The sequence below is a fragment of the Mandrillus leucophaeus genome, unplaced genomic scaffold, assembly GCF_000951045.1.
Source record: "Mandrillus leucophaeus isolate KB7577 unplaced genomic scaffold, Mleu.le_1.0 Scaffold1336, whole genome shotgun sequence".
Taxonomy (NCBI): Eukaryota; Metazoa; Chordata; class Mammalia; order Primates; family Cercopithecidae; genus Mandrillus; species Mandrillus leucophaeus.
In genome coordinates this window covers 396,928-414,768 of record NW_012101295.1, presented here as the reverse complement: position 1 = coordinate 414,768, position 17,841 = coordinate 396,928, and the positions used below count along the sequence as shown (strand labels likewise).

General features: G+C 36.2%; 1 protein-coding gene across 2 annotated transcripts in view; it reads right to left on the bottom strand.

Annotated features, from left to right (window-relative positions):
• Positions 1 to 14,929: 14,929 nt before the first annotated feature.
• NPFFR2 (neuropeptide FF receptor 2) overlaps positions 14,930 to 17,841 on the bottom strand; it is a 104,568-nt gene continuing 101,656 nt past the window's right edge. For both annotated transcript variants that reach the window (XM_011973050.1, XM_011973049.1), the window contains one exon: positions 14,930 to 16,009. In XM_011973050.1, the coding sequence (XP_011828440.1) occupies positions 15,175 to 16,009 (835 nt within the window). In that variant the 3' untranslated portion in view covers positions 14,930 to 15,174. The remainder of the gene's footprint in view (positions 16,010 to 17,841) is intronic.

The following is a 17,841-nucleotide window of genomic DNA, read 5'->3' as shown; positions in this document are numbered from 1 at the left end:
ATTGATAGACCACTGGCTAGAATAACAAAGAAAAACGTAGGGAAGATCCAAATGAGCACAATCAGAAATGACAAAGGTGATATCACAATTGATCCTACTGAAATATAAAAGATCCTCAGAGACTAATATGAACATCTCTATCCACATAAACTAGAACATTTAGAGGAAGTGGACAAATTTCTGGAAACACACAACGCCTCAAGATTGAACCAGGAAGAAATAGAAATCCTAAACAGATAAATAGTGAGTAAAGAAATTGAATCATTAATAAAAATTCTACTAATCAAAAATAGCCCCCGACCAGATGGATTCATAGCCAAATTCTACTAGACATACAAAAAAGAGCTGGTATCAATCCTACTGGAAATATTTCAAAAAATAGAGCAGGAAGGACAACTCCCTAACTCATTCTATGAAACCAGTAACATCCTGACTCCAAACTCTCGCAAAGACACAAAAACAACAACAACAAAGAAAACTGCAGGCCAATATCCCTGATGAACATAATACACAAAAATCCTCAACAGGATTTTAGCAAACCAGATCCAGCAGCACTTCAAAAGTTAATTCATCACAATCAAGTGGACTTTATTTCTGGGCTGCAAGGATGGTTCAACATATGCAAATTAATAAATATAATTCACCACATAAGAATAGTTAAAAACAAAAACTATATGATCACCTCAATAGACACAGAAAAAGCATTTGATAAAATCTAACATCGCTTCATGACAAAAACCCTCAACCAACTAGGCATTGAAGGAATAGGACACAAAATAATAAGAGCCAGCTATGACAAACCCACAGGCAACATCATACTGAATGGGCAAAAGCTGGTAGCATTTTCCGTAAAGAGTGGAACAAGACAAGGGTGTCCACTCTCACCACTCCTACTCAACATAATACTGGAAGTCTCAGACATTGCAATCAGACAAAAGAAATAAATAAAAGGCATACGAATAGGAAAAGAAGAAGTCAAATTATCTCTTTTCCCTGATGACATGATCCTATACTTAGAAAACCCTAAGGATTACACTGAAAGACTTTTAGACCTAATAAACAACTTCAGCAAAGTTTGGGGATACAAAATAAATATACAAAAATTAGTAAACATTTCTATCCACCGATAATGCTCAAGCTTGGAGTCAAATCAAGAACACAGCCCCAGGCCGGGTGCGGTGGCTCAAGCCTGTAATCCCAGCACTTTGGGAGGCGGAGACGGGCGGATCACGAGGTCAGGAGATCGAGACCATCCTGGCTAACACGGTGAAACCCCGTCTCTACTAAAAAATACAAAAAACTAGCCAGGCGAGGTGGCGGGCGCCTGTAGTCCCAGCTACTCGGGAGGCTGAGGCAGGAGAATGGCGTAAACCCGGGAGGCAGAGCTTGCAGTGAGCTGAGATCCGGCCACTGCACCCCAGCCTGGGTGACAGAAAAAAAAAAAAAAAAAAAAACACAGCCCCATATACAACAGTTACACACACACACACACACACACACACACACACAGAGACACACAATATCTAGGACTATACCTGACCAAGGAGGTGAAAGGTCTCTACAAGGAGAACTACAAAACCCTGCTGAAAGAAATCACAGATAACACAAACAAATGGAAAAATGTTCCATAATGTTAGATTAGAAGATTCAATATGGTTAAAATGGACATACTGCCCAAAGCAATCTATAGATGTAATGCTATTCCTATCAAATTACCATTGTAGTTTTTCACTAAATTAGGAAAAACTATTTTTAAATTCACATAGAACCATAAAAGAACCCAAATAACCAAATAAATTTTAAGCAAAAATTAAAGCCTGAGGTATCACATTCCCCTACTTCAAGCTATACTACAAGGATACAGTAGCCAAAACAGTACTGGTACAAAAATAGACACATAGACCAATGGAACAGAATAGAGACCTGTGATTGTTAATATTGAGTGTCAGTTGATTGGATTGAAGAATGGAAAGTATTGTTCCTGGGTGTGTCTGTGAGGGTGTTGTCAAAGGAGATTAACATTTGTGTCAGTGAACTGGGAGAGACAGACTCACCCTCAATCTGTGTGGGCACCATCTAATCAGCTGCAAGCACAGCTAGAATAAAGCAGGCAAGAGAAACTGGAAGATTAGATTGGCTGAGTCTTCTGGGCTTCATCCTTCTCCAGTGCTGGATGCTTCCTTCCCTCCAATATTGGACTCCAAGTTCTTCAACTTTTGAACTCTTGGACTTACACCACTGGTTTGCCAGAGGCTCTCAGGCTTTTGACCACAGACTGAAGGCTGCAATGTCGGCATCCCTAAGTCTGAAGTTTTAGGACTCGTACTGTCTCTTGCTCCTCAGCTTGCAGAGAGACTATCATGGGACTTCATCTTGTGATGTGTGAGTCAATACTCCTTAACAAACTTGCTTAGGATATATATATGTATATACATCCTATTAGTACTGTCCCTCTAGAGAACCCTAATACAAGACCCCTGAAATAAAGCTGCACACCTAAACCAACTGATCCTTGACAAAGCTAACAATGATAAACAATGAAGAAAGGATGCTCTATTCAATAAATGGTGCTGGGAAAACTGGCTAACCATATGCAGAAGAATAAAACAGTACCCTTACCTTGCACCATTCACAAAAATTAACTCATGGTAGATTAAAGACTTAAATGTAATAACTCAAATTATAAAAATCCTAGAGAAAAAGCTATAAAATACTCTCATGGACCTTGTCCTAGGCGAAAATTTTATGTCTAAGTCCTCCAGAGCAAATGCAACAAAAAGAAAAATTAGCAGTTAGGATCTAGTTAAACTGATGAGCGTCTGCGTATCAAAAGAAAGTATCAACAGAGTCAACAGACAACCTACAGAATGGCAGAAAAGTGTGCATCTAACAAAGCACTAATATCCAGAAACTACAAGAAATGTAAACATATCAACAAGAATGAAAACAAATAACCCCATTAAAAAGTAGGCAAAGTCATGAACAGTGAAAAGATGCTTCTCAAAAGAAGACACACAAGTAGCAAACAAACATATGAAAAAATGCTAACCATTATGAATCATCAGAGAGATGCAAATCAAAAAGATGATGAAATACCATCTCACACCAGTTAGAATAGAAGGAGTATTATTAAAAAGTCAGAGCATAAGAGATGTTGTTGAGATTGCAGAGAAAAGGGAACACGTATACACTGTTGTTGGGAATGCAAATTAGTTTAACTGTGTGGAAGACAGTTTTGAAAGTGCTCAAAGAATTAAAAACAGATCTACCATTGGACCTAACCATCCCATTACTGGGTATATACTCAAACAGAAATAAATCTTTCTACAAAAAGACACCTGCACTCATATGTTTGTTGCAGGACTGTTTACAACAGCAAAGACATGGAATCATCCCAGGCTCCCACTAATGGTAGACTGGATAAAGAAAATGGTGCACAAATGCAACACAGAATACTATGCAGCCATAAAAGAGAAATAAATCATGTCTTTTGCAGCAATGCAGATGCAGCAGGAGGCCATTATCCTAAGCAAATTAACACAGAAACCAGAAAACCAAATACCACATATTCTTGCTTATAAATGGGAACAAAACTTTGGGTACTCACGTATATAAAGATGGCAGCAACAAACACTGGAGATTCTCAAAGAAGGGAGGGAGGGAGCTGGTGAGGGTTGAAAAATTACATATCAGGTACTATGTTCACTACTTAGGTGACTTCCAATAATAGAAGCCCAAACCTCGGCATCATACAATATACCCCTATAACAAACCAGCGCATGTGTCCCTAAATTTAAAACAAAATAAAAATGTTAAAAATAGAACCTCCATTTAGAAGTATGACTGAATGAACGTGGACTTTGAGACTGTATAGACATGTGACCAATGAAGAGCTTCATCAGAGTTTGGATATACGACCTTAGATAAGTCACTTGGTATCTCCTGAGTTCTACTTTTAGCACCAATAAAATAAGGATAAACAACACATATGTGATAGTTTGAAGTTAAATAAAAATTATATAAAATTTTGGTACATAAGGCTCAATAAGAGACTGAGTTTTTGTGGTTGTTTGTTTGCTATGGTTTAAGTGGTCAATTTAAAGCAGTCATCTAAATCAGTAGTACCCAGCCTTTTTGGCACCAGGGACCAGTTTCATAGAAGATAATTTTTCCATTGACCAGGGGTTGGGGATGTTTTCAGGATGATTCAAGTGCATTACATTTATTGTGCACTATATTTCTATTATTTTTACATCGTAATATATAATGAAATAATTATAGAATCAGTGAGAGCCTTGAGCTTGTTTTCCTACAAGTAGACAGTTCCATCTGGGGTGATGGAAGACAGTGGCAGATCATCAGGCATTAGATTCTCATAATGAGTATGCAACCTAGATCACTTACATGCTCCGTTCACAATAGGGTTCATGCTCCTATGAGAATCTAATATTGCAAGTGATTTGAGAGGAGGTGAGGCTCAGGTTGTGATGTGAGCAATGGGGAGTGGCTGTAAATACAGATGAAGCTTCACTTACTAGCCCGTCACTCACCTCCTGCTGTGCAGCCCAGTTCCTAACAGGCCACGGACCTCCATGGCCCAGGGGTGGGGGATCCCTAATCTAAATAGCACTGACTTTTGTCTACATAGTACTGAGTCTCTTTTAAAAATCAGCAATAGATACTAGACAGGTATGAACCATATTTCTTATTGGTAAATAGGGTACAGTTCTAATCTATTTACATATAGTATTTCATTAAATTTCAAAATGATCCTATTATATCTATTTTACAGGTTAGAAACTGCGCCGGTATGCAAAGAACACCATCTCAACACTTAACAAACATTTTATATTACTGCCCTATTTTAATACTTCTATGCTTCATCTTCTGTGTCTACCTGAAAAGGTGCTTAGTGATAATACCTACCTCATAGCATATAAGGATTATGATGCAATGCCTGTAAAGACCATAGCACAGTGCCTGGCTCATTATAAAAACTCATTAAATGTTGACATGGTTATAGTTTGGCTCTGCTGCTCACTTGTTTTGTGACTTTGGACAATCTTCTTAACATGTATAAGGTCAGTTCTTCATCAAAATGGGCATACTAATGGCTAATATGTGGTAATGTTGTGAAGATTTAAGGAACATCAAAGTTCATAGCTCTTGTTAAGAGTGGTACCACTGAGGAGTTTTGGCTTGATTTCCTTAATCCAGCAAACTTAAATAATAAAACTATTTGGCTTTGTCTGAAATTTTTTATATGGAATAAATGTCTAATGACTATAATTTTAAAATAAGTACTATTCTGTTGTGATACTTAAAAAATAGTTTTTCAAATAGAGATTCCAAATTTTTAGAGATATGCTTTTAGAGAATTGAAATCAATATTAAGAAACCAATAGAAAAAAATGCTGGTAATATAGTTCCTGGCAAAGTTCTTTATCTGAAATTTACTATCATTATGGTTTGGTAATAAGAAAAGTATCATTGTGAGTTCTTCAGTAAGAAAAATATATTTGCTTACAAGAAATATTTAATAGAAAATCAAGAATTCTGATTGGACAAATGTTTTATTCATTTTATTCCAATCCACAATCATAGATCATAATGTTTTCTCCAAGAGGCAATGCAGATATTAGAGTAACAAGTTCATAAGTTACAACATTGTTCTGACATTCAATTTACTCAAAATCAATGATGATTCACTTACATCTTTAAGGCAATATGCTGAGTGCTAAAGATACAAAGATTTAAAAAGCAGATTATTTTTCCTCAAAAGACCACCATATAAAAGAAGAAAGCAATAAATGAAAAAAAAGCACTTGATATACATTAAGCAATGATACATAGTCCATTATTAGTCCACTCTCATTCCTGCAGGATTGAGATTTTCACCATTATTAATTTTTTCCATTTTAACCTTAATTAGTATTTATATGCTACATATATGTCATCTTCTATAACAATCACACTGTGACAGGTGAAAGCTTACACAAAGTCACTACTCAGGGCTAATTTATCAGGTAAAGAAATTTTCTTGCTTTTAATTTTTTATTCAATATTTTTAAATTCGTTTTTTCCTACCTGAATATGTGGTATGTGCAATTGCAGACATAATTATATGAAGACCAAGCAGTTTCAAATGCTTTGTATAATTCATTTAAGAACAATTTTGCAAGCAGGTACTATTATCACCTCATTTTACAAATGAGGACACTGATGCACAGAAGGTTTAAGTACCTTGCCCATAATCATGCAACTGATAACAAGCAATGAATCCTTCATTGGAATCTCTCTGTCCTGCTCTGGTATCTTTGGTTTTAACTGCCACACTGCCATACCTGTGGGCCACGTGAGGCATTAGCCACTGGAAAGATTATGGTTATCCTCTTTCTATATTATAATCAACAACTATAAAACATAAAACATTCTTATTCTGAAATTCATGCTGCTTCTTATAGTCTTCATATTGTAACTTTCTATGTAAATTCATTCAAGCTGAATTTTTGGATTCTTTAAAGTATGTATTTTTAATGTCTGGTTTGCTGAATTGAACGTATGTTTAATGTGTATATGGCATAATCCATGCGCCACTAACCGCCAGCATTCACCATCCGGAGAAAGGAAATGCACTACAGCACAATACCTAAGCATGGGAGCAGTACAAGCGACCACCAGGTGGAGCTGCTGTAGGGATGCTTGGTAAATGTTACTCAAGAGAGAAGGCGAAGGCAGATTCAAACTAGAATTCCTTAACTAGTGATAACACAAGCCAGGGAGAGATATCATTGAATGAAAAAGCTTATTGAAAAGTCTGGAAAATATTTTTCCTTACAAAAATATGCACTTCAAACAAATCAAATAATTGATTTTCTAAAAAAGAAGATGAATGCTTTTTATATTTTTCCCATTAAAAAAAAAAAAAATCACAAACTTAGTGGCACAATTCCTCTCCATCTGTGGACCTATAAACCGAACAAGCAGGTTACCTGCTTCTAAAAATACAATGGTAGGACTGGCATAGGATAACATTTACAGGCATTCCTGCTCAAAAGGGGAGAAAATGGAAGGAAAAATAGGAGTCACCAATCCCAAGTATTTTTAAAAATCCAGTCATGCAAATTCCATTAGGCTCTAAGCCCGAGGAATAATCTTCTGTAGCTTGTGGTTTTGACTCCCTCTGAGCTCTTGGCTCCGTCCTCTAAGCTCTTAGCTGTTTTATGTGGGTTCATGGCTCTTTCTTTGAGCTTTCAACTCTGTCCTTATTGTCATCTTCTCTTATTCATAAAAGGCATCACCTTTTACAGTTGAAGAGCTTTATCAGCTTGTTTTTTGCCTGTAGAATTTTGGGGGTTTGAGAGCCTTCTTTCATGTCAGCCCCTCTCAGTCATTTTTAGTCTAATCTGGCAGTGTTTCTGCTGATATAACATTCTCAAAAACTGGGTGGGTCTCCTATGTGGGCCACAGATTAAATTCTATTAGACAAGAAGATCCTCAATAGGTTTTTCAAAGACAATCCCATTTCCATTTTTGGCTTCTGCTGAGATGGCTGAGGGCATCTATGAGTCACATGCTTACCCTCCGAATACTCTGATCTTTTGTTTTTCTGAAATTTAGCAAAAGATTATCCAAACATACCCTGGGTTTTTTTCACATAGCATACTTTTCTGACAGTGACTCTCTTAATTTCATTTTTTGCAATCGGAATAGTCTGATAAGTTCTCAAATTGTCAAAACATGTTTTCTTTTATTAAAGACCATTCTTCCCTTAATTTATTCCCTCTTGAATTTTACTGTAATCAACAAGAAGCAACCAAGCCATGCCTACAACATTTTGCCCCAAAATTTTCTCAGCTAAATATCCAAGTTCTGATTTCCACATAATGACAAGACCTAATTCCATTAAACCTCTGGCCCTATGTAACAAGGCTGTCCTTTCCTCAAGTTTCCCTAACATGCCCCTCGTTTCCTTCTGAGGCTGTATAAGCAGTGCCTTAAACATCCATATTTCTACTAAGAGTCTTTTTATAACAATGCAGGTATTCTCTAAAGTGATAAATATCTTTCTGTCTCCTGGCTCTTATTTCCTTCTCAGTTTTCACTAACAGAATTGCTAATATCCATATTTTTACCAACAACCTGTTCAAGGAGATCTAGGCTTATTCTTCAGGATCCTCAGAATTCTTCCAACCCCTCTTCATTGCCATATTTCCAGCCACTTACACTTACTTTTTTGTGACTGTGGCTTCTCACTTCTAGGCACCAGGGTCTGCATTCATTTTTCTGTTATGGCTACAACAAATTACCACAAACTTAGTGTGTCAAAACAACACAAATATATACTCTTAAAGTCCTATAGGTTATAAGTCTAACATAGGCCTTACTAGGCTAAAATTAAGTCATCATCAGGGTTGTGTTTCTTTCTGGAAGCTCTAGAGGAAAACCCATTTCCTTGCCTTTTCCATACTAGAGGCCATTCACATTCCTTGATTCAGGTCCCTTTCCCCCACATTCAAAGACAGGTTCCAATTTTTCTCAAATTGTGTCACTCTGATCTCTGTTATAGCCAGAGTTTCTTTTGCCTCTCCCTTCTGTATCTTTCTTGTGCTTAGATGTACCCTTGTGATTACGTTGGCTCTACCTGGATAATCCAGAATTATTTTTTCATTTCTAGATTCTTAGCTTAATCACATCTGCAAAGTTTCTTTTGTCAAATACAGTAACATACTTATAAATGCCAGGGATTTCGACATAGATATCTTGAAAGGGAGGCAACTATTATTTTACCTACCACAGAAAGCAAATGTCCTGTGATTTACCAGCTGTCTTTGAAGATTGGCATACATTTGGCTAACTGTATATAAGCAGCAATGACTCGTATACTTTCCAGGTTTTCTACAATTTAAAGACCCACTACCTGCTCTAGAACTCTTCCTTTCCCTCTTCATGTTCTTATACAGGGATGTGCCTATTGGTCAGTTGTGACCATGGAGACAAGAACAAAACTCTGTGGAGGAATTAATGAATTTTTCATAATTATTCAGATAGTACATATTTTAGGTTTTGTTAACTAGATAGTCTCTGTGTCAATTACTCAGATCCTCTATTGTAGCACAAAAGCGGCTATAGAGCTGTGTTCTAATAAGACTGTGCTTGCCAAAACGTGGTGGAAGGCCAGATTTGAGGGTGGTTTGTTGATTCTTGCTCTCTAGCAATCAGAAGGAAGGAATCTGGGTTTCTAAATAAAGTTTGTGCTAAACTAGACCACTCCCATCAGGTATAACTTTATGAGAGAGATATAATTATTTATCTTCTTTAAGCCACTTTAAAAAAAAAAAAAACTCTTTCAAGGCTGAGGTCTTTACCCTCATATCTATATGCATACATGTGTACACAGGCACATGTTGAATAAGGGAAAATGTGGCTATCTGCCTGCTGGTCAAAGATTAATGTCTTGAATCAGGGAATGTGTTTACAAGTTGCTAAGAAAAATAAATGGAGATGCGGGCAAAAACCATGAAGAGGAAATTGACTAAGAAGAAAATGCAAATGAATACAAGTGAAGACAAATGAATACAAATGAATCAAGTTAAATGTAGATTATTTTTTAATGTTCAGTTGTGTAGCAATACCCATAAGGATACAAGTTCTTTCTTATCAATTTGGCAAAACAACTGGTTTTATGGAATGTGTAGTATTTGAGAGTAAGTGAGTGAACAAAGTTTTACAGCACTAAGTGAATGTTAAAAATCTTTTAAAGAGATATTTGACAGTCTGCATTAAAACACTAAGAAATGTACTTGCATTTTGGCCAAGGAATTGAATTTCTTGGAAATCTGTTCTAAGATGATTATAACTATGCCCAGTATTTTACAAGGTGCAAATAACTATATCATTTTATAAAATGTAAGAAATAATTTACATTTCCAGGTACAGGGAAGAAGCTTAATAAATAATGGAAGTGGAATGAAAACAAACAAAATATTCCGATGACTATTAAACAACGTAAAACATGTCCTTGATACACTAAGTACATAAAAAGATAATAAAGCATATGCCCCAGAATCATAGTGAAAGAAAGCATGTACCATTGCCCCCAAATGACAGCAAGAATGATTATCAATAAGTTACAGCAGAATAAAGAATTATTTTATTTTATTTTATTTCATCTGCTTTTGTATATTATTTAATGATTCTATTATGTTCTGAATTATTTCAATATTTAAAAATAAAATATAACTCATATTCATGAATAAACTTAATGAAAATTAAAAACTGGTAAATATTTGCGACCAGTTAATTTGCTCAAATATTTATCATGTGTCCATTATGAGTCACGCACTCTCTTAGACACTGAATGATACAATGATAAACAAGACAAAAATCCTTGCCTTTATGACTTTTGCTTCTTGGAAGGGGATAGATATTAAACAAGTAATTCAATAAATTTTGAAGACTATTGCAGATAGTTGGAAGTGCTGTGGAGGAAATAGGCAAGGCACAGGTGGGGTTTCAGTTGAACACTGAAGGCTATGGGGGAGCCTGGCAGGAAGAACACAGGTGCAGAACACTGAGACAGCAAAGGGCTTGGCCGATGTCAGAGGAAGAGACAGACAGTCTGTGTGAATGATGAGTGCTGGGTTCAAGATGAGGTTAAGAGGTAGGCAAGGGCAGAAAAAGTAAATGTATGTAAGCCTAGGAGTTTGTTTCTTTCCTAATTTGAAAGGAAACTATTGATGGCTTTGAAATGAGAAAGTGACATCTAACTTGTTTTTTGAAAAGATTGTGCTGCCTGTTATTGAAGGTGCTATGCCTTAAATACAGAAATGCATAGCAATGAATAAAAATACAAAAGGAAACAAAAAATACACAGGGAAAATGGCCAAATAGGAAGAGGAAGAAATATAAATTAGTAAGAAACAGAGCAACGTTCAACTACACTAGTAATCAAAACAACAAATTTAAATGATTTTCACATATTAAAGTAGCAAAGTTGAAGGGAAACTTATGTGTTAAGGATACTCTGAGATGATCAACCACAAAATTGGAATTTTATATTAATAGCTTAAAAATAATTTAGGGTACATATCAAAAGTATTACAAAAATGCTCTTCCTAGTAATTTTCTTGCTAGGAATCTACTTTAGGAAATAATCACTATTGGCAAATTTTATATAAAGGGTGCTGAACTAAGTGTTAGTTGAAGTATGTGTCTTCAGTGTTTTTTTTTCTTCTTGCTAGAGGGGTTATGTGTAATTTTAATCTCTTCTTTGTACTATTCTGTGTTTCTCACAAATTCTACAAGTAGCCCAAATGTTGTTTTACAATCAGAAAAATGGTGATTGAAGAAGTGGTTAAGAGGTAGTCCAAACTAAGTTCATCATAACACACAGATGATATGACATAGAAGGAAAAATAACGTTTTGGAATTACATGTTTCTGAGTTACAAACTTGTTTGTACCACTTTCAAGCTTCATGACTTTGGGTAAAACCAGCTTCTCTTAGACTAGGTACTCTCATCTGTAAAATGGGAATAATACATACCTTGGAGTGCTCTAGTGAGGGTTATCAAACATCTACAATATAACCTAGCATGGGCTTGAGACTATTATAACTACTACTCCTATTAATACATTTCACTATCATCAAGACAGCAACAATCATTTAGCCTTTGCTAAGTTATAGTTTCTCTGCTTTTTATTATGCAAACTTCCCCCCATCATTTAATACTCACAGCAGACCAGGAGGAAGGAGCTATTGTTATTCCCATATTACAGATAAGAAAATTCAGGCATTGGAAATTTGTTTGTATAAAGGGCTAAACTATTAGGTAGCAAATCATGTATGACTATATAATCTAAATCTTAGTGACTATGCATGTTCAAGACATTTTAGCTTTCTTTATCTGTTATTTTATTGTTTCAATTTATAGAAAAGCTCTCCTTTGTCTGTAACAGGTGTACTAGAATCTGTGTGCAAAATTCTACTTGTTCAGAATTAGACATTCCTTTTAAGCAAGATGACAGATGGTTTTTGCCTGTGGCAATTATCTAGCATGTATGTATCTACTGCCTATTACTGTGAGCCACACTGTAGGGGATCTAAAGATGAGTAAGGCCTAATTCATCATGCCCTTAAGAAATTTATAATCTAGTTGCAAGCACAAGACAAAGAAATTACAGTTAGGTTGTCATATATAAGAGGTACATAGTACTTAGAAAAGAGTAACAATTTCTGCTGTAAGAATGCAGACTTTCTGAGAGAGGTGACTTTTTAACAGATCTTGGACAAAAGATAGACAGTCAAATAAGGGAGTAAAGCAGTGAATAAGTAATAAATGATAAAATACATAACAATCTAGGCTGACCATTTCTGACTTGAGTTTTGAAAACAATTTGTGTCAGAGAGATAGAACCAGGAGATGAGGGCCAGGCCATGGTGGGCTTTTAAAATGCACATATTTTAAGAGGCAGAGAGCCTGTTATAAAAAAAGAGAGAGCTATTATAAAAAATATAATAGACTCCCAAAGATGTACTTATATTTGTCAAATTATTTATTAATGAAAGAAAGCAAATTAGTCCTCTAATTCAGGAAGATGCCTTTGCCAACTATAGAAATAATTAAAAGATACAAGACTGAACGATGGGATAATTTGAAGTAAGGAGAGTTTTGTCACCATTAGGGAAGATGAAACAGGGAATAGAAGGTGATAAAAGCAGGCAGATGAATGGGAGGACAGGCAAGTTAGTGAAAATGAGTTTCAAGTGCTGATAGAATGCGTATCCATGTGAGGAGGCCCATAAGAAAGTGATAGTCTATATGAAAGTAATCTTCTATGTCTGAGTACACTAACTATAAGTAGTATTTCAGTAAATCAAGATAAAAGAATATATGGTCAAATTCTATACCTACAACTTTTAAGAGTTGCCCTTCATAATTGCAGGAAATAACACTTGTATATTCAAATAACACATAACTCAATTCAAATAGAAACTCAACAATTGGTTAGGTGTGGTGGCTCACACCTGTAATCCCAGCACTTTCAGAGGCCGAGACAGGCAGATCACGAGGTCAGGAGATCGAGACCATCCTGGCTAACATGATGAAACCCTGTCAATACAAAAAATTAGCCGGGCATGGTGGCGGGTGCTGTGGCGGGCGACTGTAGTCCCAGCTACTAGCGGGGCTGAGGCAGGAGAATGGTGTGAACCTGGGAGGCAGAGCTTTCAGTGAGCTGAAATCGTGCCTCTGCACTCCAGCCTGGGTGACAGACTGAGACTCCATCTCAAAAAAAGAAAAAAAAAATGCAAAAATTATCCAGGCGCAGTGGTGTGCACCTGTAATCCCAGCTACTGAGGAGGCTGAGGCAGGAGAATTCCTTAAACCTGGGAGGCAGAGATTGCATTGAGCCAAGATCACAGCACTGCACTCCAGCCTGGGCAACAGAGAGAGACTTCAAAAAAAAAAAGCAAAACCAAAAACAAACAAACAAAAAACTCTACAATTATTTCTCAAAAGAGTAGAATGTGGAAAAGTTTTATTCCATTTAGTGTTGCTATAACGGAATTCTGAGGCTTTGTAATTTACAAAGAAAAGAGGTTTATTTGGCTCACAACTGTGGTGACTGGAAAGTTTAAGAGCATGGCACTGGCATCTGCTTGGCTTCTGGTGAGGGCCATGTTCTGCCTTACGACATGGCAGAGAAGCAGAAAAGTGAGCAGGCATGTCCAAACAGACACAAAACATGAGAAGAACCTTGCTTTACAACAACCCACTTTTGCCATAATGAATCCAGTTTCACAAGAGCGAGAACTCACTCCTGTGAAATGACATTAATCTATTAATGGGATAGTGCCCCCATGATCTGATCACCGCCCTCTAGATTCCAGCTCCCCACACTGCCACATTGAGAATCAAATTTTACCATGAGTTTTGGTGGAGACAAACCACATCCAAACCATAGCAAATGCTTTTAGTTTGAACCACAAAAATGACTGAAAAAAAGTAAAATAGCTTCACTTCTAGAAGTTTATTTTTATTTGCCAAACTGTTTATTTTGTTATGATTTCCAATTTTCTAGAGATTTACCTCACCCTAGAATAAAAGCTAACCATGACAACCATTATCATTAGATGATTTTAACATAGCTGAATTCAGGGGTTGTCAATTCTTTTTTAAACAATAATACTAATTTACTAAACCCAGGGTGGTGGATTTAAATGTGCTCAGTAGAAGATTTGAAATAATTGTTCTTGCTCTCTATGTGAGAGTTTTATGATAATTGTTAAACATCTATGATTAAATACTTCAAAGAAAGGTGCTGTTTTTCTGCTAACTGCTGCATTATTAAAGGGTTTGCTTCTTTACATCAGAGATTCTGTTAGAGAAAGGGGTCAAGTTGGGGTCCTCAATCAGCTCTGTAACAAATGTGTGTTCAACTAGGGCACAAACTTCACTTATGAGAATATGAAAAAGCCAACAAAAATTCCTTTGTACTCTTTTTAAAAAATCAACTTTTAAATATAAAGAAACGTGTCCCTTTATTTGCTACTACAGTTCTGACACACAGGAAGTGAGAGCCGCTGTGACATAATTACCCATGGACCTATAATATCTTGCCTTTGTAGACTAACCTAAATTAAGTAATGGAAATGAGAAAAAACAACAGCAGAGAATTTCATGTGATCGAATGTATTTCTTAGAAAACCAAGTACAGTTTATAAACATAAGCAGAGAAATAGTCTTGTAGTCCAAAATTTTAAATCCAAAACCAAAGGAGAAATTGATAAAATATAGTTTCATGCAAGCACTCACTGTTCATCATCATCATTTTGGGAAAATACACACAGGCATGTGTGCACATGCGCGGGCTTGATTTGACGCATACACAAAGGGTTAAGATGAGAAAGATGAGGCTTTGTAAACTGTTCTCTAGAAATATATTTATTCATGCAAACATGTATAAGTCACTCTGTATTTTTATACAACATAAGATTGTTTATGATGTTATGACCATTTTTGTTTATTTTTATTTTTTTTGCCAGAGAGGGCTTTCAGTAAATGTTTTATTTAGAACATTCTTTGAAAAAATTGAAGTGCAAAGCCACAAAAAACAATGGTATTTAAATTTCTAATGCATAGTCGAGTTAGGACTATCACACTAGCTCTTTTTAAATCTCACTGCTGTTAGTAGCTTCTTTTAATTCTTCCATCACTAATTCCTGTTGGGGTTTTTCAGCACTTTTCCTATAAAGCAAGTTTTCCCCATGTGGGTTTTGAAATGTAGATTCCTGGACAAGCTGATTAGATGTGTTTATGAGCATGTGGCTTTTAGCTTTTAGGGCATAGGCTTCCGTAGGCTTTGCTCTTTTTTGGCAGAGCCGGAGCTGGAAAGTTTCTTGGAAACCACGGCGGAAATTCTCGTTGAAAAAACCATAAATGATGGGGTTGACACTGCTGTTGCCAAATGCCAGCCAGTGTGCAAAAGGGTAGATGTAGATGTTGATGATCTGCAGTTCATTTGGAGAAAGGTCAGCATAGTCTGAGAGCATCATTAGAGTCCACAGGGGCAGCCAGGAGAGAATAAAAAGCAGGGCCACAATCAGGAGCATCTTAATGACCTTCTGCTTCTTCTTGGACACCATATGCCACTGTTCCTGGTTCTGCCTGCCTGTGTGAGGAACTGCAGCCCTGAAGAGTGACACTCCAATCCTTCCATACATGACGACGATGAGGGAGAGTGGAGCCAGGTAGATGTTGGCAAACAGCACAGTGGTGTAGATCTTCCTCATTTCCTGATTTGGCCAGTCTTCCCGGCACCAGTAGACTGGGCTGGTTTCATTCTGGGAGTTGAGTCTCACTCGGTAATATTTTTCTTCTTGCACATGTAACATTACTGCAGATGGAGACATAATGGTGATGGCTAGGACCCAGATGATCATAATAATCACAAACGCTGTCTTGATAGTGAGCTTTGGTTTAAAAGGGTAGACCACACACCGGAACCTGCAATTAAGGACAAATATAAATGAGGCACTGCTTCATCACTTCTGACCAAGTCATACACCAAATTTATTTATGTAATTACAGGCCTCTCACCCCATAGTCCCCTCAAAAATATAGAAAGTTATCATTTGCAGTAGAAAGGCACGCATTGTCATTTTCTGTAATTGATACATGAGATACATTTTAACTCAAAATTTGAACAAATGGAGTACAGCAGACACTATTAATAATAAAAAGGAGTGATGAACATGGCCTAAAACTGTTTCAGACTCTGTTCCATTAATTTGCATGGACCATCTCTTTAAGCCTCCTTGCTTGAAAGATAGGAAAACAGACTTGGAAAATATAAAAATCTCACCAATAATTACACAGGATTTTAACACAAATAGTTTGGCTTCAGAGCTCAAACTCAACCTCTACAGTGTCCTCTTTAGATGGGTAGCTCTGTGAGGCTGTGGTAGACTGCTAATCTATAGCAATCAATGAACCTTTCATCCCTCAGGCACTTGTGTGGTCCCCTACACATTATCTGTGTAACTTGCTTTGACCAATAGGATATTAGCAAACATGATGCAAGTGGAAGCTTTTTATACACTTGCATGTGGGGCAGGTCCTTCTAGAAGGCTTCCTCTTAAAATCCAGCCTTCAAGCTCCAAGAAGTTGAATTAGATGAAACGCATGTAGAGAAAGATTTTGGGAGATAAGAGCTTAGCCATTTTGGATGTTCCAGCGCCAGTTTAGCTCCCAGAATAACACTGCAACATGAGTGATTCCAGTTATAACACATGAAGCAGGAGGGTGAACAAAGAGATGCCCAGTTAACCCACAAACTCATGAGATGTAATAAACCAATATTGTTTGAAGCCACTAAGTGTTTGCTGATTTGCTTTACAGCTGTAAAAATCTGAGAGTACTCATTATGATCTCTGATTATGAGCCTTCCCAACATTCTATGTCCTCTGGTGAGTACAAAAATTCAGCATCCGTATGTAGAGTAAGCCTGATTCATTTTACTATGATTTTGATATTGTGGATCTTGTTGTTGTTATTGAATTTCATTATGTTAATCATAAGATAATCATACTATCATGCAACTGTGTAACATTTTATATTTTTTCAAAGTACCTATTACCTATTTAATCTTCCTTGATTTTTATGACTCCGTAAAACTGAAATGTTATGAAAATTGGTACATTCTAGATCTGTAGATAAGAAAATATAGAGCTTTAAGTGTTTGAGCAGCAACTCCAAATTAACTTATCTTCATAGAATGACTAGTTAGCTTGGGCTTTGACTGCTCTGTTGTCATTCTTTATAACTGCTTCATGTGTAAGATCTTCTCTTTTCACCTTGAAGTGTTCTTACAGTCTTCTAATCCATGAATCCTCCCATTCACCTGCCCTGAAATTATGGGTAATTTCATAAACACAAGCATAGGTATGTTACTCTTTTTGAATACAAACTAATAGGGTTTTGAATATTATTGTTTCATTTACTTATTAAACAAATATATAAGTACACATATTGATATATGAGAGAAATTTTAACTCAAAATTTGAATAAATGGTTTATAGCAGACACTATTAACAATAAAAGTAATGATGAACAAATATAAAAGTACATATGTATATCTGTACATATATATGTACTTATATATTTGTATTTATAACAAATGTATGTACTTATATATTTGTTTAATAAATGTACATATATGAATATATATACTTATATATTTGTACACATACATATATGTGTGTTTGTATGTATCTCTTCAGGAAAGCAAAGATGAATAAGATAGAGAATAATCCCTGCTGAGGAATAGTCAATGGAAA